This window comes from Elephas maximus, chromosome 22 (assembly GCF_024166365.1).
Source record: "Elephas maximus indicus isolate mEleMax1 chromosome 22, mEleMax1 primary haplotype, whole genome shotgun sequence".
NCBI lineage: Eukaryota > Metazoa > Chordata > Mammalia > Proboscidea > Elephantidae > Elephas > Elephas maximus.
Window position 1 is genome coordinate 39,968,131 of NC_064840.1, and position 24,939 is coordinate 39,993,069.

At 39.1% G+C, this 24,939-nt stretch overlaps 1 protein-coding gene across 3 annotated transcripts in view; it reads right to left on the reverse strand.

Annotated features, from left to right (window-relative positions):
- MTMR9 (myotubularin related protein 9) overlaps positions 1 to 24,939 on the reverse strand; it is a 134,426-nt gene that overhangs the window by 57,139 nt on the left and 52,348 nt on the right. For all 3 annotated transcript variants that reach the window (XM_049866428.1, XM_049866429.1, XM_049866427.1), the window contains 2 exons: positions 14,803 to 14,911; positions 53 to 178 (listed from right to left, as the gene is read on the reverse strand). In XM_049866428.1, the coding sequence (XP_049722385.1) occupies positions 53 to 178; positions 14,803 to 14,911 (235 nt within the window). The remainder of the gene's footprint in view (positions 1 to 52; positions 179 to 14,802; positions 14,912 to 24,939) is intronic.

Consider the following 24,939-nt stretch of genomic DNA (forward strand, 5'->3'; position numbering starts at 1 on the left):
AATAAGGTGCTAGATATTTCTCAATACCCATAGTTCTCAAAAGCTAACTCACAGCTGAAGAGTACAGTTCAAACTCTTGCTCAGGAAGGAAGGAATGCCAACCATCTTCTATCACATCAAACATGGGCCGGTAAAAGAAAGGGTACATCAGAGTGATGGAGTCCAGGGTAGACAAGGCCTAGGGAGTAAAAAGAAAATAAGTAAAGCAAAAAGGAACATATCACCATACGAACAAAACAATTTTTAACTGACAAATTGGTATTAAACAAATATGTTGTAACAATGACAGGCACCCAGTATATTTCTGTAACATTTTATTTATCATCAGATACAATTATAGTCTTATTTGAAGTGAACTTCCTTGTTTCCCATGTCTAAAAAGGTACCTGGCATGTAACGTACATTCAGTAATTATTTGCTGAATGAACAAAAGTATGAAAAAATGTGGTGCACACCTATTCTAGGAGAAAAATGGAATAACTCCTTCTTGAAACCATTTAATAACATCTAATAAAAAGATCCAGTTTTTTTTTTTTTAATAAAAAGATCCAGTTTTTGGGCAGTCAGTAAGGCCTTCACTCAAAACCCAGTTTTTAGCTATATAAATGTATGCAAATTATTTAAAATCAGTGTCTGTTTCAACAATAAAAAAAGTAATATAGTTTAGACTGCCAGACTCAAATTCTAAATCCTAACTGCATAATAGTGGTTAAGTAATTTAACTACTTTATGCCTCAATTTCCTCAACTGTAAAATGAGAGAAAAACAGTTCCTAACTCACAGGGTTGTTGGGTAGTTAAGAAAGGTAACATACATAGCAGGCTTAGAACAGTGCCTGGCATATAATAAACTCTAAAAACAAATAGCTATTATATGGACCACATATGTAGAAATTCCATTAATACTCATTTCTTTCCTCTGCATAGCAATAAGCCATTTGGTCATGTATCATCATATTATATTACGCTGACCCATCCTCAAACTAGGGCAGTAACTCTATGGCCCCAAAATGAGACTATATTCCTCTGTAGCACTTGAATTCTGGGAGACAATACCAGAAAAACCTGACTAGATGGGAGGAGCAGAGAGACAGAACATCCTCCATCACCTCGCAGATTCATCCTTCTGGCAGGGGGATTACAGAAAGCATTTCTCTGGCTGGGAATAAGGCCACCAAAATCAATCTGCATAATTTAAACTGCATTAATTATGGAGATATTCCATAATATTGAGATGGAAGGTAATATTATGCTAATTAGAGGTGGGGAGGAAAACTCTAAGTACTGTATACTTAAAACTCTCATAATGAAACTACTCTGTAGTTCAGAGCACTGACAGCACAGTGGTTAAGAGCTAGGCTGCTAACCAAAGTCAACAGTTCAAATCCAACAGCTGTTCCTCAGAAACCTCATGGGGCAGTCCTACGGAAATTGACTCAATAGCAACGGTCTTTGTAGTTCACGGTAGGGTTAGTTTCACAGAAGGACTGGGCCCACAACTTACTGCATGATAGATTGGACATGTAGTTCTACAGTTTAACAAAAAAATCTCCATCCCAAGTTATTTTTTTATCTGTTCGTATGTCATGAAGACTTCCCCCGAAGTTTATAAAACAGGAAATATGGAAAACTAGAGCATTAGCACAGCATCCATTATCCATTTCCATATTGATTTCAGCTGCCAATCACATCAAACAGAAGCAGGAACGGTAGAGCTGCCATCAGTCAGTAGAAGCATTATTTTAAGTGCAAGGCAGCAACCACTCTGGCAAGCAATAGGAACTACCATTTCAACTTCTCATGATAATGTCAGTAGAGATAAGTCATTTTCTTTTAACCTTTTAATGCTGAAAGAACTGAAAGCATTGCAACTTCAAAAGGCAGTTTAGGCTGTGCAGAAAAAGCTTCATCAGTTTTCCTAACACAATTTAGAAAACTGAGGACTTGCCCAGTATTCTTCCAAAGGGATTCTATTTGTGGCAGCCAAATATATTTGGGTATATGGATTCTTGATGACAAAGATTAACTTTACTATGCTACGAGACCAAGTGCACTGTTGTTGAGTTGATTCCGACTCATGGCAACCCTATAGGACAGAGTAAAACTGTCCGTAAGGTTTCTAAGGCTGTTATCTTTACGGAAGCAGACTGCCACATCTTTCTCCCACAGAATGCCTGGTGGGTTCGAACTACCAATCTTTCAGTTAGTGGCTGAGCGCTTAAACCACTGTGCCACCAGGGCTCCTCATACTATATAAGTAGGGGCAGATTATCTAATAGGCAAGGTAAGCGTGGTGCTTACCTTGCTTACCAGATCATTTGTAGTGAACAATTTCACATTTCTTCACCACATCCAAGATTTTGCTTCTAGGTATGATTGGGATCTGTCTCTCTCTCAACGCCACAGCATCTCCCTACAGAATCAAAGCTTCTTTTCAAATTTACTATTCCTGACAGGGCAGATGATCCAAAAAGCAAGGTAAGCACTGGCTTCCTTATGCTTACTAGTCTGTAGTGTACAATTTCAAATTTCACGTGGGTTTTACTATGTCTTTGATGTGGTAAAACCCATGTGAAATTGTTTACTAAAGATGATCTGGTAAGGGTGTAAGTGCCACGCTTACCTTGCCTATTGGAAAATCTGAGCTTCTATATGAAAAATCCAATTATTTACTTCTAAAACCATTTCAAAGTATATACAGGTAGGGGAAGCAGGAGGGTGAGGTGGGACTGAATACCAGGAAAAGGCCAGAAACCAAGTTCTCTATTTGTATTCACTGTGCTATGAAAACATTCAATAGGGCATTTGCTTTTCTGACATGAAATTATGAGGATGGTCTCATAATTCTACAGCTTTTTTTTCAGGTCTAAGGACTTCTATGTAATAAGTTGGTTTCTAAAGAGCTTTATATAATATATATAGCTAATTGAACAATTGATTAGTGTAAGATACTCCTGAAGCTAAGTAAATGCAATCAGCAAATGGGATAATATGCTTTCCCCTGTTCCTTCACCACTGTAAGGTGGAATCGGCTTGACGGCAAGCGGTTTGGTTTTGCTTTGGTGCTTCACCACAGACACCACCTCTAACACCCAGGCCAGACATCTTACAAACCACAGGTTACAAAAGAGACAAGAAGAAAAACATAGACTGATCTGTGAAAATCCAATGTACAACGGAGGGAAAACATGCGTACTTAACTGAAAAGGGTCACTAGCATTACTCTGCCCAAATAGTAGGACATTTTTCTCAATTTAGCAGACCAGAAGCTATAAATGAGTTTCTCATTCATGTTAGCAAACTAAGCCAAATCAACATTACTTGTTACTTCCAAATGACAGATGTATGTGTAAGACAAACAGTTCAGTTCATCTTCTCATTTCTTCAGTAAAATTTAGCAAAGGCAGGAGGCAGAGCTAAGATGGTGACCTAGTCAAACACACTAAGCCATCCCACAGCAACAAACCCCCCAAATACCAAATAAAACAGATACAGACATCAATCCTAGAACCCTGAGCCTTAAATGAAGAAATGAGGTATTAGAGTGGAAGTTACTGAGAAGACTACACTGAAAGAAAACAGAGAAGGGATAGAGATACACGGTTGAGGTTCCTGATCAAACGACATGACTCAGTGTTGCCATCTTGGAATACAGTGAACAACGCACACAGAAAGACACCTCCGTGGAATTCTCAACAGGAGATAGAGATACGGCACAGACGCACAAAAGACTAAGTTTAAGACCACATTTGCTGGCTGCAACTCAAGGAGAAGCACAGACTTTCTCACCCAGTGACCACAGGAGCACACTCCTACAACCCCTATCACTCTGGGGCACCATAGCTGAACGACTGGCCCTGTACACCAGGAGAGGTGGTGAGAACTATTGTGCCCACAGGCAAGCAAGCAACAAAGCATGCCTGCCCCACCCACCCAGACATAACCAAGAGAAAAAGTAGGATAAAACAAACAAATCTTCAATCAATAAATAAACAATACCTGAATGTCTCAGAAACAGCAGACAACACTGAAACACACACACACACAAAAGGACAAATTGGCTCCAGTAAGCAACCAGAATAAAGCACCAGCTGACCTTCCAACAGAAAAAAAGGCACTGGAACTACCCATTAAGGAATTCAAGAGCCTAATATTCAGGGCTTTCTAAGAGATTAAGAAAGAGAGCAAGGAAAATGCAGACAAAATCACGGTAAACACAGACAAGACCAACCAAAACATAGCCAAGGAATACACAGACAAAGTAATAGAAGATTTCAAGAAAATAATACAAGAAGAAAATGTCAAAATAAATTAGAAATCATACATAAACACCAATTAGAAATCCAAAAGATAAACAACAAAATTTCAGAAATGGAAAACAAAATAGAAGGTTTTAGGAGCGAATTTGAAACATGAAACATAGAATCAGTAAAACTGAACACAAATATATGGGTGCCACTTTGTCTGAGGGAAACTCAAAGAAAACAATGAAGAAGAATAAAAAAACCTAAGAACTATGTGGAATACAACCAAGAGCAAAAATTTGCCGTGACTGAAGATCCAGAACAGGGAGGAAATGGAAAACACAGAGAGGATCATTGAAGATTTGCTGACAGAAGACTTCTCTAATATCATGAAAGAAGAAAAGCTGACTATGCAAGAAGCTCAAAGAACTCCACATAGGATAGACCCCAAAACAAAGTCACCAAGACATATCATAATCACACTCATCAAAGACAAAGGCAAAAAAAGAATCCTAAAAGCAGCTCAAGAAAAACGAAGAGACACCTACAAAGGGGAAACAAGAAGACTAGCTCTGATTACTCGGCAAAAACCACGCTGGCAAGAAGGCAATGGAAGGATATATATAAAACCCCGAAAGAGAAAAATTACCAACCAAGAATAGTATAGCCTGCAAAACTCTCTCTAAAATATGATGGTGAAATTAGGACATTTCCAGATAAACAGAAATTAAGGGAATTTGTAAAAACCAAACCAAACTTAGAAGAATTATTAAAGAAGTCCTTTGATTACAGAACCAAGAACATCAGGCAACAACTGAAATTTAGAACACAGGTCAATATTAGCCAAATACTGACCTAGGTAATGAACTCTCAAGGGTAAAACAAAACTAAAAGATTCAAAACATGGAACTAGAGATGTCAGTCTGTAAATGATGACAATGTTAGAACAATAAGAGGGAGGATACATGGTGTAGATATAGAAATTTAAAATGTAGAGGAAGTGAAGGTGATATCAAATAATAAAAGACTGATTCAATCTTAGGAAGATAAGGGTAAATTTCAAGGTAACCGCAAAGAAAGTTAACAAACCTACTCATCAAAATAAGGAAGAAAAACAAAGTCTCAGCACACACAAAATCTACAATAACAAAAGAAATGAAAAAAAATTCATAAAAAAAGGAACTCAGCACAGGAGAGTAAAAGGAACAAAGAAAACCTCAGTACCACAAGAAAAAAAGCACTACAAAATGACAGCAATAAAATCACACTTATCAATAATCACACTGAATGTAAATGACCTAAATGCACCAATAGAATGTGACAGAATGGATTAAAAAAATAACCCATCAATATGCTGTCTACAAGAGACATACCTCAGACAAAAGATACAAATATATTAGAAATCAAAGGATGGAAAAAATACATCAAGCAACCAAAAAGAAGCAGAAGTGGCAATACTAATCCAATTAAAAAATAGGCAAAAGATTAAGAACAAACACTTCACCAAAGAAGACATTCAGGTAGCTAACAGACACATGAGGAAATGCTCGTGATCATTAGCCATTAGAGAAATGCAAATCAAAACTGCAACGAGTGTCATGGATTGAATTATGTCCCCCCAGAAATGTGTCTATCAACTTGGTTAGGCCATGATTCCCAGTATTGTGTGGTTGTCCTCCATTTCGTGACTGTAATTTTATGTTGAGAGGGTTAGGGTGGGATTGTAACACCACCCTTACTCAGGTCACCTCCCTGATCCTGAAAGGGAGTTTCCCTGAGGTGTGGCCTGTACTACCCTTTATCTCTCAAGAGATAAAAAGAAAGGGAAGCAGCAGAGAGTTGGGGACCTCAAACCACCAAGAAAGCAGCACCAGAAGCAGAGAGTGTCCTTTGGACATGGGGTCCCTGTGTCTGAGAAACCCCTTGACCAGGGGAAGATTGAGGACAAGGACCTTCCTCCAGAGCTGAGAGACAGAAAGCCTTCCCCTGGAGCCGATGCCCTGAATTTGGACTTGTAACCTAGTAGACTGTGAAAGAATAAATTTCTCTTTGCTAAAGCCATCCACTTGTGGTATTTCTGTTATGGCAGTACTAGATGACTAAGACAATGAGATACCATCTCATTCCAACATTACTGGCACAAATCAAAAAAACAGAAGATAACAACTGTTGGAGAAGTTGCAGGGTGATTGGAACTCTTATGCACTGTGATGGGAATGCAAAGTGATACAACCGTTTTAGAAAACGATATGGCACTTCCTTAAAAAGCTAGAAATAGAAATACCATATGATCCAGGAATCCCACTCCTAAGAATATATCCTAGTGAAATAAGAGCCACCACACGAATAGACACACACAACCCATGTTCACTGAAGCACTATTCACAATAGCAAAAAGATGGAAACAACAGATGAATGGATAAACAAATTATGGTACATATACACAATGGAGTACCATGCAACAATAAAGAACAATGATGAATCTGCAAAACATCTAACAACATGGATGAATCTGGAGGGCAATTATGCTGAATGAAATAAGTCAAGCACAGAAGGACAAATACTGTATGACACCACTATTATAAAAACACATGAAATGTTTCCACCCAGAAAGAAACAATCTTTGAGGGTTACCAGGGAGGGGAGGGATGGGGAGGCAAAAACTCTAACTAGTCGTGAATTGGGTGAAGGGTAAGACAGTACACAATACTGGGGAAGTCAGCACAACTTGATCAGGGCAAAGCCATAGAGGCTTCACACACACATCTCAACACTCTGAGAGACTGGGCTACCGGGCTGAGGGCGGCGGACCATGGTCTCAGGGGACATCTAGCTCAACTGGCATAACAGTTTATAAAGAAAATGTTCTACATTAGACTGCGGTGAGTAGCAACTGGGATCTTAAAGCCCGCAAGCAGCCATTTAAGATATATCTACTGGTCCCATGCCAGCTGGAGCAAAGGAGAATAAAGACCAAAGACACAAATGAAAGATCAGTCCAAAGGACTAATGGGCCACAACTATCACAACCTCCACTAGATTGAGCCCAGAACAACCAGATGGTGCCCGGTTACCACCACTAAATGCTCTGGCAAGGATCACAATAGAGGGTTCCCAGATAGAGTGGGAGAAAAATATAAAACAAAAATCAAATTCACACACACACAAAAGACCAGGCTTCCTGGTCTGAAAGAGACTGGAGAAACTCTGAGAGGATGGCCCCCAGATACCCTCTTAACTCAGTACTGAAGTCACTCCTGAGGTTCACCCAACAGTCAAAGATTAGACAGGCCTATGGGGCCAACAATAACACACATGAAGGATGTGCTTCATAGTTCAATCATATATATGAGACTAAGGGGCACACCGGCCCAAAAGCAAAGATGAAAAGGCAGGAAAGGACAGGAAACTGTACGAATGGAAACAGGGAAACTGGGGTGGAGAAGGGAGCAGTGTTGACACATGGCAGGGCTGGCAACCAAGATCACAAAACAATTTTTGTATTAACTGTTTAAAGTTTAATTTGCTATGTAAGCTTTCACCTAAATCACAATTTTAAAAAAATTAGCAAAGGCAGAAAGAAAAATGTTACGTTATTTATTTATTTAGTTAGTTGTTCCTCTATTTGTCTATTCTCATTTTAAAAACAAAATCCAAATAGGGAACAAGAGGTCATGAAAGGGAGAGTGTTAACACATGGCACGGCTGGCAACCAATGTCACAAAACAATTTGTCTATTAACTGTTTAATGAGAAACTGATTTGCTCCATAAACTTTCCCCTAAGGCACAAAAAACAAAATCCTAGTTACAGATTTTTAAGGTTTTTCTGCCCCATTTTAATATCTAAACTGATAGCATTTTTGGACATAAAGCCCAGATTACAGGCAGTCTCCAGGTTATGAATGTCCCACTTACTGACAACTAGTACTTGCCCTTTTAATCTTATGTAAATTTGCTCTCTCTTTGAAACTATTGAGCTAAGTCCTACTCCTAACAAATTCATCACAGTCACCTTCAGTTGCTGCATGTGCAACTTTTAAACCACTGAAAAGGCTTTGAGCCTTTCTTGCACTAGGTTAAGACCAAACAAGAAGGGTACGCACTGCTACCAACTTACAAATTTGATTTTAATGTAATTACGACCTTGTCTGTAATCTGAGGACTGCCTGTAATCAGTTATGGCAAAACGGAATTAAAAACTCAGCGTGTCTCTGTAATTATTTGGAAAATATACAGTTAAGTGCTACAATTTAGTGGCAGTGATTTAAAATCAAATAATTTAAAAAGTGAGTGTTGTGATACAAAGAACTTGATTTGGCCTTTGTCTTTTTTTTTAACATTTTATTGTGTTTTAGATGAAAGTTTACACAGCAAATCAGTTTACCATTCAACAAATTGTACACAAAGTGTTCTATAACATTAGTTGCAATCCCCACACTGTGTCAACACTCTCTCCATTTCCGTCCTGGGTTCCCCATTTCCGCCCTGGGTTCCCCATTTCCCTTCATCTGGTTTTCCTACCCCTTCCTGCCTTCTCGTCTTTACTTTCTGGCAAATGTTGCACTTGGGTCTTGTATAACTGTTTGTTATACGGAGCACGTTCTTTCTGGGTGTTATTGCTTATTTTATAGGCATGTCTATGAGTCGTAATCAACTCGATGGCAATAGGTTTGGTTTGGATGGGTCCACTGCGTGGCTGGAAGGTGGTTTCCAGGAATGGCTGCAGTTCCAAATCAATAGGGTGTCTAAAAGCCATAGCACTGGGGGATCATTCCTCCAGTCTCTTATCAGGCCAGTAAGTCTGGTCTTTTTATATGAATTTGACTTTTTTGTTCTATATTTTTCTCCTGCTCTGTCCATGATTCTCCATTATGATCACAGTCAGAGCAGTTGGTACTGGTAGCCAGGCACCATCTATTTATTCTGGTCTCAGGGTCATGTAGGCTGTGGTGCATGTGGTTCATTAGTCCTTTGGACTAATTGCTCCCTTGAGTCTTTGTTTTTCTTCACTCTTCTTTACTCTGGACAAGAAGAGACCACTAGTTGTATCTCAGCTGTTCACAAACTTTTAAGATCCCAGATGTTACTCATCAAAGTAGGATGTAGAACATTATTTTTGTGTACTATGTTATGCCAACTGATGTAGATGTCCCCTATCGCCTTTGTCTTTGATTCCTGAAAGACAGCCCCTGGAATTTCTCCAACAGTCAAAGTACCTTTATTTTCTGAAACAGTCAGCTGACACTCAAACATGTGCAAATAAATGGGAGCCGAAAAACCATACCTGGTCAGCCAACTTCAGAAAGTGAGGGGAAATGATGCAATTAAATCATGCATATTAATTGATTCAATTGATCATGACTATGGTATGAGACCCCAATCATGACTATGCAGGGAAGCCAAAAAAAGGTCCTGGACACAGAAGTTTCTTCAAGCTTCTAAATTGATGATGCACGTTGAAGCACTGTGTATCACTGGGGCATGAAGCTCTAGGTCAAAATCCATCCCAGACCTCACCTGTGCATCTCTTCATGTATACCCTTTTGTGGTTATATTAAAGCTATTACAATGAAGTCCTAGCCAGAGCAATAAGAAAGAGAAAGAACTGCAAAATGTTAGAAACAACCTAAGTATCCATCAACGGACAAATGGATAAACAGAATATGGTACATACACACAATGGAATGCTATGCAACCACGACGAATAATGAAGAGTACATGAAACATCTTACAACATGTATGACTCTGGAGGACATTATGCTGAGTGAAATAAATCAATCAGAAAAGGACAAATATATTGTATGATTTCACTTTTATAAAAAGACAAAAACAGGTATACATACAGAAACCAGTGTTCATTGGTGGTTACCAGGGATCGGGGGGAGAAGGGGAATCATTCTTTAGATAGTAGACACTTATTTTTGCTGAAGCGAAAGGTAACACCAAAGGTGGGTGAAGCGCACACTGACCAAGGTAAATGATGTCACTAAGTACACACACACAAAAAATGACATGTTTGGTAAATACTAGGACATATATAATCTTGCAACAATAACCAAAAAACACATGCGTGGTTAGGTATGTATGTATGCATATATGTGTACAGGTGTATGTATATATATGCATATATTCATACATATTTAATAAAGCACATAGCAGGTACAGATATGGAGATGTCTTAGACATAATCAAACACCTCATGGGATTGATTTTCGGGGTTTGAAGACTTAGGGCCTTAATCTCGTGGGACAACTTGGTCAATTGGCATAATATATTACATAAAGTTTATGCTTTACATCCTAGTTTGAGAAGTGTCTGAGATCTTAAAAGCCTGCAAGCAGCCCTCTAAGATACAACTACCAGTCTCTTCTCGTCTGGAGCAAAAGAGAAAGAAGGAAACCAAAGACCCAGAGAAGAAACTGGTCCACAGGGCTAAAAGTCTACATGAACCATGGCCTCATCTACCCTGGGACCAGAAGAACCAAACAGTACCCAGCTACCACTAATGACCATTCTGATCAAGTCAACAGTAGACAGGTCCTCACAGAATGGGAGAAAAATGTGGAATAAAACTAAAATTCTTAAAAAGTCCAGACTTACTCGACTAGTTGAAACTAGAGGACTCCCCGAGACTATCACCCTGAGACACTCCATACCATGAACCAAAACTAACTCAGGGTCACCTTTTAGCTAAAATAACAGACTGGCTCATAAAATAAAGAATATTAACAGTGAGTACTGCATATTTTTAAAAAATCATCTATATGAGACTAAATGGTCAGCAATTACTCTAAAGCAAAGATGAAAGCATAAGGGGACAGGAAATCAGATTACTGAAAACAAAATACCCAGAATGGAAATAATGAGAATGTTGACACATTGTAAAAACTGTAACCAAAGTCGCTGAACAATTTGTGTAATTGTTAAATGGGAACCTAATTTGCTGTGTAAATTTTCACTGAAAGCACAATAAAATATTATTTAGAAAAAATTATTATAGTGAATATAGCCCTTTCTGTGAGTTCTGTGAGTCTTTCCAGTGAATTATCAAACCTACAAAGCGCAGTGAGAGCCAGCAGGGGATGGCATCTGTTTATTGTGCAATTAGAAGGATAGAGACCTTTTAACTTGTGAAGACCCAGCTCAGGGTGGCTGGTGGACAGAGGAGGGCTGGGCAGGCAATCAATCTGAAGGACAGAGTACTTCTAACTTGTAAGATCTGACCTAACCCCAGGTAGTTAAGGTCAGAGACAAAAAGTGCCACATGATGGCTGGTATCAGAGATGAGAGAAGGGGGAAAGCAGGGATATGCGTAATCTTCACGTTTTGAGAATTGGCCTAATGTCAATTTTTATTTATGCAAGTGTATACCAAATTTTTTTTTTTTATACCAAATTAGTTGGGGAAAAAAATAGCAAGAACTCTTCAATTTAAAATTAAAATCATCCAAGTAAAATTTCTATCATTTGTAATCTGAATAGATAGTTGGTATTTTTTACTGTTTATAGAAAAATAAAGTGAACACATCTTATCTTAAGCAAACCTAACACATGGAAATTCAAAACTCAACCACAAAAAGACAAACAACCCAATCAAAAAGTGGGCAAAGGATATGAACACACATTTCACTAAAGAAGATATTCAGGCAGCCAACAGATACATGAGAAAATGCTCTCGATCATTAGCCATTAGAGAAATGCAAATTAAAACTACGATGAGATTCCATCTCACACCAGCAAGGCTGGCATTAATCCAAAAAACACAAAATAATAAATGTTGGAGAGGCTGCGGAGAGATTGGAACTCTTATACACTGCTGGTGGGAATGTAAAATGGTACAACCACTTTGGAAATCTATCTGGCGTTATCTTAAACAGTTAGAAATAGAACTACCATACAACTCAGAAATCCCACTCCTGGGAATATACCCTAGAGATACAAAAGCCTTCACACAAACAGATATATGCACACCCATGTTTACTGCAGCTCTGTTTACAATAGCAAAAAGTTGGAAGCAACCAAGGTGTCCATCAATGGATGAATGGGTAAATAAATTGTGGTATATTCACACAATGGAATACTACGCATCGATAAAGAACAGTGACGAATCTGTGAAACATTTCATAACATGGAGGAACCTGGAAGACATTATGCTGAGCGAAATTAGTCAGAGGCAAAAGGACAAATATTGTATAAGACCACTATTATAAGATCTTGAGAAATGGTAAACCTGAGAAGAACACATACTTTTGTGGTTACGAGGCGGGGAGGGAGGGAGGGTGGGAGAGGGTTTTTTATTGATTAATCAGTAGATAAGAACTGCTTTAGGTGAAGGGAAAGACAACACTCAATACATGGAAGGTCAGCTCAATTGGACTGGACCAAAAGCAAAGAAGTTTCCGGGATAAAATGAATGCTTCAAAGGTCAGCGGAGCAAGCGCGGGGGTCTGGGGAACATGGTTTGCGGGGACTTCTAAGTCAATTGGCAAAATAATTCTATTATGAAATCATTCTGCATCCCACTTTGAAATGTGGCGTCTGGGGTCTTAAATGCTAACAAGCGGCCATCTAAGATGCATCAATTGGTCTCAACCCACCTGGAGCAAAGGAAAATGAAGAACACCAAGGCCACACGACAACTAAGAGCCCAAGAGACAGAAAGGGCCACATGAACCAGAGACCTACATCATCCTGAGACCAGAAGAACTAGTTGGTGCCCGGCCACAATCGATGACTGCCCTGACAGGGAGCACAGCAGAGGACCCCTGAGGGAGCAGGAGATCAGTGGGATACAGACCCCAAATTCTCATAAAAAGACCAAACTTAATGGTCTGATTGAGACTAGAGGAATTCCGGCGGCCATGGTCCCCAGACCTTCTGTTGGCACAGGACAGGAACCATCCCTGAAGACAACTCATCAGACATGAAAGGACTGGTCAGCGGGTGGGAGAGAGACGCTGATGAAGAGGGAGCTAATTATATCAGGTGGACACTTGAGATTGTGTTGGCAACTCTTGTCTGGAGGGGGGATAGGAGGATAGAGAGAGAGGGAAGCCGGCAAAATTGTCACGAAAGGAGAGACTGAAAGGGCTGACTCAAGAGGGGGAGAGCAAGTGGGAGTAGGGAGTGAGATGTATGTAAACTTATATGTGACAGACTGATTGGATTTGTAAACGTTCACTTGAAGCTTAATAAAAGTTAATAAAAAAAATAAATAAATAAAGCAGCTCAACTCTAAAAAAAAAAAAAAGCAAACAACAGGCTACCACCATTGGTAACAATGACTTCATAAAAAGGTAACACAGAAAAGACCTCGACATAAACTGCACTAAATAAACGATAGGAGACCCTCAAGTATTATACTAAGCATTCTACACATATCAACTAATATAATTCTTAAAACAAACTCTAAAGGTAGGTGGTATCATCCCCACTTTATAAAGTAGGAAACTAATGGCCAGAGAGGTAAAGTACTTTACCCATGGCCACAAGCTGGCAAGAGTCAAACTGCACACCTATTACAAAAAGGTATATTGGCTCATCAGAGAAAAAAAAAATCCTGTTTCTAGTCGTTGACCTGGTAGAGAAGTAAAGACTGTTCTTGATTAATTCTCGTTAGTAGTTTTTAACGTCTCTGAGGTAGCCCTATAGGGCAGATGGGGCCTCTTAGCCCCCCTCAGTATCTGCCCACTGTAACCTGAATAAAAGCAATTCTGTCCCTGTTTTACTGGTTTAAAATTCCATATAGGATCTTATTTGAGCAAACTGACTAGGGCTGAAAAAGAAGTTTACAAACTGTCTCTGGTATGCAGAGAACGTAAAAACTTGTACAAAACCAAAACAAACCCACTGCCGTCAAGTCTATTCCGACTCACAGTGACCCCATAGGACAGAGTAGAACTGCCCCATAGAGTTTCCAAGGAGCTGCTGGCAGATTCGAACTGCCGACGTCTTGGTTAAGAGCCGTAGCACTTAACCACTACACCACCAGGGTTTCCAAAAAAACCTGCTGCTGTCGAGTCGATTCCGACTCATCGTGACCCTATAGGACAGTGTAGAACTGCCCCATAGAGTTTCCAAGGAGCGCTTGGCAGATTCAAACTGCTGACCTCTTGATTATCAGCTGTAGCTCTTAAACACTACGCCACCAGGGTTTCAAAAACTTGTACAGTGAACATGAAATATCAAGCAAAACTTTAAAATTTGCCCCAAGAACCTTTTTACTTCCCCTAATGGTTTCTCCAAATAAGTACTTGAACATACTCAAAAGAAAATCAAGTGAAATATTATTTGATCAATATGAACTCATATGGATTTCCTAATACATAGTGAAGTTGGGTTAATCATATAACATGAGTAACACTTAAAATTTCTGTAAGTCAGTAGAGTCCCATTACATTCTTATAACAATGAATCAGGATGAGATCTTTCCTATCTGTCTTCAATATGTGAGTCAAACTAATATGGCAAAATATCTAATAAAGAAATAATAAGAGTTGCATTGAGTCGGATATAAAATTCTTCTTTTTATTTTCATCAGATGCATCCAAAATACTTACCTCAATAGAACTGGCTATATTCAAACATTCCTCCATTCCAGGAATATCCAATTGAATGATTCGAAAATCTTTACACTTTATGATGATGGTACCCAGTGATCCCACAAATCTGTAAGAAATTACAAATCAACTTTAGGAACATTACTGACTTCAAATACATGGTAATTTCTTTAAAAAGAAAATATAGTATGAGAAGACAGAGGGGTACAGGAGCCGCCTGAATGGCCACGAGAAATATAGGATGGAGAGGAGGAGTGTGCTGTCTTATTAGGGGGAAGGGCAGCTAGGGGCACATACCAAGGTGCACATAAGTTGTATGAGAGACTGACTTGATTTGTAAACTTTCACTTAAAGCATGATAAATTTTAAAAAGAGAGAGAAAATGTCATTGTAATTCCCAAATATATTTAATTTTCTTCTCTCCAATTAGCCTAACTGAAAGTCAACCCTACGTTAAACAAAATATTTTACTTCTTTCCAACCTTGCAGTTCATTTAACATATAGGTATCTCCTTTTCAATTTTTAAAAACTATTAACTAGCAATATTACACTGAATCAAGGAAATCTTCAGAGTAAATGCCAAATTCAATCACAAATTTTGTATCAGTAGGTTTCAAACAATTTAATTATACTTTAGTTGGGATTTCCAGGTTGTTTTATTCTGTTTATGCTTCCTGATAGCTCTTATTTTTCTTTGCTTTGCCACTGATTGCTCCCAGTTCTTTTCCACAAATACTTCTGAGTATTATCTAAACAAAGAATTCATCAAAAGCTGATAAATATTTCTTAAAGATTTTTTTCAATGTTATAAATAAGTTCATTATCTTAATTGTGATGATGATTTCACATATGTCAAAATATACCAAGTTGTAGACTTTCCAATATTTGTGGTTTATTGTTATGTCAATTGTATCTCAATAAAGCTGGTTTAAAAATCATTCCCTTTCAGCTTAAGCTGGAAACGAAAGACTCAAAAAAACAATTCTCATTAAAAAAAATAGAACATAAAAAATGTTGACACATGGTTATCCCTTTGCAAATTTCTATATCATCTAATCAACTTGTTTTGCAAAGTGAGTGCTATTTTTTTAATTCTGCTTTATGTGAAAGTTTACGGTTCAAATCAGTTTCTCATACAAAAACTTATACACACATTGTTATGTGACCCTAATTGCTGTCCCTACAATGTGACAGCACACTTCTCCTCTCCAACCTGTATCTCCCATGTCCATTCAATCAGCTCCTGTCCCCTTCTGCCTTCTCATCTCACCTCTACACAGGAGCTGCTCATTTAGTCTCATGTCTTTACTTGAGCCAAGAAGTGCACACTTCACCAGTATCATTTTATGTCTTATACTCCAGTATAATCTTTGTCTGAAGTGTTGGCTTTGGGAATCGTTTTAGTTTTAGGCTAACAGACCGTCTGGGGGGCATATCTTCTGGGGTCCCTTCAGTCTCAGTCAGACCATCAAGTCTGGTCTTTTTACTAGAATTTGAGTTCTGCATCCAACTTTTCTCCCACTCCATCAGGGACTCTCTGTTGTGCTCCCCATCAGGGTGGTCATTGGTAATACCCAGGCACCATCTAGTTCCTCCAGTCTCAGGCTGATGGATTCTCTGGTTTATGTGGCCCTTTCTATCTCTGGGGCTCATATTTTCTTTATGTCTTTGGTGTTCTTCATTCTCCTTTGCTCCAGGTAGGTTGGGACCAATTGATGCATCTTAGATGGCCACTTGCTAGCGTTTAAGGCCCCAGATACCACTCACCAAAGTGGGATGCAGAACACTTTCTTAATAAACTTTGTTATGCCAATTGATCTAGATGTCCCCTGAAATTATGGTCCCCAGACCCCTGAACCTGCTACTGTGTCTCTCAAAGTGTTTAGTTGTATTCAAGAAACCTCTGAGCTTTTGGTTTAGTCCAGTTGTGCTGACTTCCCGTGTTGTGTGTTGTCCTTCCCTTCACCTAAAATAATTCTTGTCTACTGTCTAGTTACTGAATTTCCCTCTCCTTCCCTCCCCACCCTCATAACCACCCAAGAATGTCTTCTTCCATGTTTAAAACTTTTCCTGAGTTCTTGCAATAGTGGTCTCATAAAATATTTGTCCTTTTAAGACTAATTTCATTCAGCATAATGCCTTCCAGGTTCATCGATGTATGTTTCACAGATACATTGTTGTTCTTTATTGTTGCGTAGTATCCCATTCTGTGAATATACCATAATTTCTTTATCCATTCATCCTTTGATGGAAACCTAGGTTGTTTCCATCTTTTTGCTACTATGAACAGGGCTGCAACAAACATGGGTGGGCATATGTCTCTTCATGTGAGGGCTGTTATCTCTCTAGAATATATTCCAGGGAGTGGGATTCCTGGGTCCTATGCTACCTCTAGCTTTTTAAGGAAGCATCAAACCAATTTCCAAAGTAGTTCTACCATTCTACATTCCTACCAGCAATGTATAAGTATTTCACTCTCCACAACCTCTCCAACATTTATTATTCTGTGTTTTTTGGATTAATGATACCCTAATTGGGGTGAGATGGTACCTCACTGTAGTTTTGATTTGGATTTCTCTAAGGGCTAAGGATCATGAGCATTTCCTCATGTATCGGTCACCTGACTTAATGTCTTCTTCGGTGAAGTGCCAGTTCATATACTTTGGCCATTTTTTAATTGGGTTATCTTTTTTTTGTTGATGTTTGCGTATCTTGTAGATTTTAGAGATTAGATGCTGATTGGATTTGTCATAGCCAAAAATTTTATCCGTCTGTAGGTTGTCTTTTTACTCTTTTGGTTAAGTCTTTGGATGGGCATTAAGTCTTTGATTTTTAGGAGCTCCCGGTTATCTAGTTTCTCTTCTGGTGCTTGCGTATTGTTAGTAATGTTTTGTATACTGTTTATGCCATGTATTAGGGCTCCTAGCATTGTCCCTATATTTTCTTCCATGATTTTCTTGTTTTAGACTTTATATTTAGGTCTTTGGTCCATTTTGAGTAGTTTTTGTGTATGGTGTGAGGTATGAGTCTTATTTCATTTGATTGCAGACAGACATTCAGTTATGCCAGAACCATTTGTTAAAGAGACTGTCTTTTCCCAAATTAACAGACTTTGGACCTTTGTCAAATATCAGCTGCTCAAAGGTGGATGATTTAAGTCTGAATTCTCAATTCTATTCCACTGGTCTATGTATCTGTTGTTGTACCATTACCAGGCTGTTCCGACTACCATGGTGGTATAATAGGTAATACAATCAGGTAGTGTGAGTCCTCCTACTTTGTTCTTCTTTTTCAGTTATGCTTTATTTATCTGGGGCCTCTTCCCTTTTCATATGAAGTTGGTGATTTGTTTCTCCATCTCATTAAAAAATGTCATTGGAATTTGGATCTCGATTTCATTGTATCTGTAGATCACTTTGGATAGAAAAGACATTTTCACAATGTTGAGTCTTCCTATCCATGAGCAAGGTATATTCTTCCACTTACGTATGTCTCTTTTGGTTTCTTGCAGTGTGTCTTGAAGTTTTCTTTGTACAGGTCTTTTATTTCTCTGGTCAGATTTATTCCTAAGTATTTTATCTTCTTGGGGGCTGTTGCAAATGGTATTGATTTAGTGATTTCCTCTTCGATGTTCTCTTTGTTGGTGTAGAAGAATCCAACTGATTTATGTATGTTTATCTTGTATCCTGATACTTTGCTGAACTCTTCTATTACTTCCAGTAGTTTTCTTGTGGATTCTTTAGGATTTTTGTGTATAAGACCATATCATCTGCAAATAGAGATACTTTTCTTTCTTACCAATCTGGAAGCCCTTTACTTCTTTTTCTAGCCTAATTGCTCTGCTTTTGACTTGCAGCACAATGTTAAATAAGAGTGGTGATAAACGGCATCCGTGTCTGGTTCCCGTTCTCAAGGGGAATGCTTTCAGACTTTCTCCTTTAGAATGATGTTGGCTCTTGGCTTTGTATAAATGCCCTTTATTACGGTGAGGAATTTCCCTTTTATTTCTATTTTGCTGAGAGATTTTAGCATGAATGGGCCTTGGACTTTGTCAAATGCCTTTTCTGCATCAACTGATAAGATCATGTGGTTCTTGTCTTTTGTTTTATTTATGTGATGATGACATTGTTTTTCTAATGTTGAACCATCCCTGTATACCTGGTATGAATCCCACTTGGTCATGGTGAATTATTTTTTTGATATTTGTTGAATACTACTGGCTAAAATTTTGTTGAGGAGTTCTGCATCTAACTTCATGAGGGCTATCGGTCTGTAATTTTCTTTTTTTGTGGTGCCTTTACTTGGTTTTGGTATCAGGATTATGCTGGCCTCACAGAATGATTTGAGATTATTTCATCCTTTGCTCTGAAATACCTTTAGTAGCTAGCAGTGATGTCAAGTCTTCTCTGAAAGTTTGGTAGAATTTTCCAGGGAAGTCGTCAGGGCCAGGACTTTTTTTTTGTTCAGAGTTTTTAAACTACCTTTTCAATCTCTTCTTTTGTTATAGGTTTATTTAGTTGTTCTACTTCTGTTTGTGTTAGTTTAGGTAGGTAGTGTGTTTCTAGAAATTTGTGCGTTTCCTCTAGCTTTTCAAATTTGTTACATTACAATTTGTCATAGTGTTCAGTTATGATTCTTTTAATTTCAGTTGGGTCTGTTGTGATATCGGCCATCTCATTTTTTATTTGGGTTATTTGCTTCCTCTCTGGTTTTTGTTTTATCAGTTTGGTCACTGGTTTATCGATTTTGTTGATCCTTCCAAAGAACAAGCTTTTGGTCTTGTTAACTCTTTGTTTTTCTATTCTCTATTTAATTTAATTCTGCTCTAAAAATTTTGTGTTTGTTTTAATTTTTATTATTTGCGTTCTGGTGCCTGAGGGCTTCACTTGCTACTCTCTATCTCTTCGAGTTGTAGGGTTAATGCTTTGATTTTGGCCCTTAGTTTTGGGTGTATGCATTTATTGCTAGAAATTGACCTCTGAGCACTGCTTTTGCTATGTCCCAATGGATCTGGTAGGATGTGTTTTCGTTCTTGTTTGACTCTAGAAATTTTTTTATTCCATCTTTGATTTCTTCTATTACTCAGTGGTTTTTAAGCAGGGTGTTATTCAGCTTTCGTGTATTTTTTTTGTTCCTTGCTCTTTCTGTTATTAATTTCTACTTTTATGGCATTGTGATCAGAAAAGATACTTTGTATTATCTCAATGTCTTGGATTTTACTGAGGTTTCCTTGTGGCCTAAACGTGATCTATTCTGGCAACATCCCATATGCATTAGAAAAGAATTGTGTACTTTGCTGCTGTTGGGTGGAGTATTCTACATATGTCTATGAAGTCAAGTTGGTTGACTGTGGCCTTTCGATCTTCTGTATCTTTGCTGAATTTCTTTCTAGATGTTCTGTGTTTTACCGAGAATGATGTGTTGAAGTCTACTGCTGTTACTGTAAAACTGTCAAGTTCTCTTTATGTGCTGTTAGAAGTTGTTTTACGCGTTTTGGAGCCCGGTCCCTGGCTATGTAGATATTTATTATGGTTATGTTCTCAGGGTAGATTGTCCCTTTATTCATTATATAATGTCCTTCTTTCATGGTGGATTTTCTTTTAAAGTCTATTTTACCTGAGATTAATATTACTACTCTTGCTCTTTTTTGGTAGCTGTTTGCTTCACATGTTTGTTTGTTTGATCCTTTGATTTTTAGTATATTTATGCTGTTGTTTCTAAGGTGTGTCTCCTGTACACAGCATATTGATGGATCATGTTCATTCATCCATTCTGTCACTCTCTTCATGGGTGCATTTAGAACATTTATGTTCAATGTGATTATTGATAGGTATGAGTTTACTGCTGTCATTTTGCAGTGTTTTTGTGTGTGTGTGTGTGTGTGTGTGTGTGTGTGTGTGTGTGTGATTCAGCACTGTCCTGTGCTGAACTCCTTTTTTGTGTGGATTTTTTTTCCATTTTTTTTGTTTTTGAAGTTGTTTTTACTGAGATTTTATATTTTTCTTCTTTATTTTGATTGAGTAGGTTTGTTAGCTTTCTTTGTGGTTACCTTGAAATTTACCCTTATCTTTCTAGGTTTGAGCCAGGCTGTTATTACTTGGTATCACCTTGCGTTCCTCTCCAGCAGAAAGTTCTATACCTACACCAGGTACTTCCTCTTTTATCGTTGTGATGTTGTTGTCATTTACAGATGAACTTCTCTGGTTTACTGTTGTAATTCTTCTGATTTTGGATACTCCTTGACAGTTCATTTCCTAGATTAGTATCTGGCTGGTACAATATTGTGTCCCAGATTCATGCTGTGGTCTGATGTTATCTGTTCTGAAACCAAACCACTCCCTTTAATAATTCTTATGTTTGGTTGGGTTTTTACATATTCTCTTACTTTCTGTTTATCTGGAAATGTCCTAATTTCACTATCATATTCGAATGAGAGTTTTGCAGGATATATTATTCTTGGTTTGCAATTTTTTTCCTTCAAGGTTTTATATATGTCACCTTATTGCCTTCTTGACTGCATGGTTTCTGCCAAATAATCAGAGCTTAGTCTTATTGTTTCCCCTCTATTTGTGACTTTTTGTTTTTCTCGAGCTGCTATCAGGGTTCTTTCTTTGTCTCTACTTTTAGAGTGTGATTATGATATATCTTGGTGATTTTCTGCTGGGGTCCATCCTATATGCAGTTCGCTGAGTGTCTTGGATGGTCAGCTTTTCATCTTTCTTGATACTAGGGAAGTTTTCTGTAAGTAATTCTTCAATGATTCATTCTGTGTTTTCCATTCCCCTCTGCTCCCCCGTTCTGGAACTCTGATCACCTGCAAATTTTTGCTTTTGATTGTATCCCACATAATTCTCAGGGCTTATCTGTCTTCACTCTTTATTCTGATTTTTCCTCAAACAAAGTTGTATCTAAATGTTTGTCTTCAATTTCCCTGATCCTGTCTTCCATTGTTTCAAACCTGCTTCCCAGTCCTATGATACTGTCCATTTCTGAAATCTTGTTTATCTTTTGGATTTCTAATTGTTGTTTCTGTATGATTTCTAACTGTAAATTTACCCTGGCATTTTGTTCTTGTATTATATTTTCCAGAATTCTTCCATTTTTTTGTCTGTATTTTCCATTTTTTTATCTGCCTTTTCCATGAATTTGTCTATTTTTCCCTCATTTTTGTCTGCTTTTTGCTGCAACTCTTGGATAGCTCTATCAGAGATCTGAATTCCCTATCAAGTAGTTCTAGTGCCTTTTGTTCTGCTGGGCAGTCATCTGTGTTTTACTTTGGATGCCAACTGGAACCATCCTGTCCTTTTTTTTTTTTTTAATATGTTTTGATATTGTCTGCTGTCTTCAGGATGTTTAGTAGTTATTGCCTTTGCTTACTGGTTGGATATTTGTTTGTTTCATTGTGCTTTTTTGTTTTATTTGGTTATGACTGAACAGGCGGGCTGTGCATTCTTTGCTCATCTGTGAGCATGCTACTTTTCACCTGCTTGTCCAATAGGCACAGCCAGTCTCTCAGCTATGGTGCAGCAGGGCATGTCCAGCTGAAGGCAAGGGGCTAAGATGGGTTGTTTGTGTCTGGTACTAGGGCCTACAGGGTGGGCCAGGAGTCAGTGCGAGGCAGTTTCCGGTAGGCCTTCCCTGTGTCTCATGGTAGGAAGGAGGGGGAAGGTTGTGATGTGTAGGGCTAAGATGGGTTATGAGAAAGAAGATAGAGAGGAGAGAGAAATGGGCCAAAAAAGAAAAACAAAAACACTGCTGAGGGAGCTAGCTGTTGGAGTGGAGAGACAAGAAACCAAGAAATGGAGTAAAATGAAGACGAAAAAAGAAATAGAGAAAAATACATAAAAACTAAAAGAAATAGAAAAAGAAAAGCCCCCAGGGATCCCACCAGTGCAGCTGTGCAGACTGAGGAAGTGACTCTCAAGCTGCACAGTACAGCTTGACTGGGTGGGCTCCCACGCCACAAAAAGGAAAAGAAAACAAGCAAAACAAAACAGAAGGAACAAATCAAACACAAACAAAAGGAAACAAATAAAGTCCCTGGGGATCTCACCACAGCGGTGGCGTGGACCAGGGAAGTAGTGCCCCAACAAAGCAGTGCTTCATAGCCTTTAAAGAAGAAGCAAAGATGTCACATGGAGCCAGGTGTTTGAAAAAAACGAGGAGGAGGAGGTGAGAGGCAGGGAAGAAACCAAAAGAAGCAGAGAAAAGCAATGCCAGCAACAAAGAAATGGCACTTATAGAGCCAGCCAATGTGACTGGGGTGAATCCAAACACCACAGAGCCGAAGCCAGTGCCTCCCAGCCAAGAGACTATGCCAGTGGGAAGCAGTGGAGGCCAAGTGGGGGAACGAAGGTTGGGGCCGGGAAAGCATATATCGCTGGTTACCAGTGCCCTGTCTCCTGTTGGGAGCTCTGTGATGCCACTTTCCCATACTCCCCCTCCGCCACACTTTGATGTGGGCGGGATGAATCCATGCGGCAGCACAGAGTCCACAGCTCTCTGCTGGCCCAGTGACTGCCATCAGCTAGGAAGCAGTGGAGGCTGTGCAGGGGAAGAAAAGTGTGAGAAGTGAGAAAGCGTATATCACTGGTTACTGGGTGCTCTGACTCCTGTTTGGAGCTCCATGGAGCTGCTTTCCTGTACTCTCTGTCTGCCACTCTTCGATGTGGGCATGGCAAATCCAAGCGACAGCAGAAAGTCCACAGCTCTCAGCTGACTGACTGCCGCCAGCTATGAAGTGGTGGGGGCCAAGTGGGGCGGAAGGTGTGGCGGTGGGAAAGAGTATATCGCAAGTTACCAGGTGCCCTGTCTCCCGCTGAAGCTCCGTGAAGCTGTTTTCCCATGCTCCCTATCCGCCAATCCCCAACAGAAGCCCAAGATGGCAAATTCATGCTGCATTAGCTGATAGGGGACCTCTGTTGGTATCTCTCCTTGCTCTCTGTTCTTTCAGTTTCTTATTTCATTCAGTGCTTGGCTGAGTTCCTTATATCTTCATTTGACATGTAGGGTTCCAGGACTGACATTTGTCTCTGTTTTACTTAGTTTTTCAGGTCCTTGCTGTGGAGGGATGGTGTGGTGCTTCTGTCTATAGCACTATGTTGGCTCCTCCCTCCTCTTTAATCCATTTTTAAATTAGTTTTTGTGTATGGTGTGAGGTATGGATTCTGTTTAATTTTTTTTCAGACAGACATCCAGTTTTGCCAGAACCATTTGTTAAAGAGTGTTTCTTCCCCATTTAATAGACTTTGGGTCTTTGGAAGATCAGGTGACCGTAGGTTCACTTATTTACATCTGGGTTCTCAATTCTATCCCATTGGTCAATGTATCTGTCGTTGTACCAGTTCCAGGATGTTTTCAGTACCGTAGCTGCACAGTAGGCACTGAGGTCAATTAGTATGAGGCCTCCTACTTTCTTCTTTTTCTTCAGTAGTGCTCTACTTACCTGGGTCTTCTTTCCTTTCCATATAAAGTTAACGATTAGTTTTTCCATCTCATTATAAAATGCTGTTAGTATTCAAACTGGGATTGCATTTTATTTGTAGCTTGCTTTGGGAAGAACTGACATTTTCACAATGTCTAGTGTACCTGTACATGAGCATCGTACATTTTTCCATTTATGTACGTGTCATGGATTGATTTGTGTCCCCCCAAAAATATGTATCAAGTTGGTTAGGCCATGATTCCCAGTACTGTGTGGCTGTCCTCCATTTCATGATTGAAATTTTATGTTGGAGAGGATTAGGATGGGATTGTAACACCGCCCTTACTCAGGTCACCTCCCTGATCCAAGGTAAAGGGAGTTTCCCTGGGGTGTGGCCAAGCAGAGAGTTAGGAACCTCATACCACCAAGAAAGCAGCAGTAGGAGCAGAGCGTGTCCTTTGGACCTGGGGTGCCCGCACCTGAGAAGCTCCTCGACCATGGCAAGATTCAGGACAATGACCTTCTTCTAGAGCCAACAGAGGGAGAAAGCCTTCCCCTGGAGCCAACACCCTGAATTTAGACTTGTAACCTACTAGACTGTGAGAGAATAAATTTCTTTGTTAAAGCCATCCACTTGTGGTATTTCTGTTATAGCAGCACTAGATAACCAAGACAGTATTTCTCTTGAGTTCTTGCAGTAGTATTTTGTGGT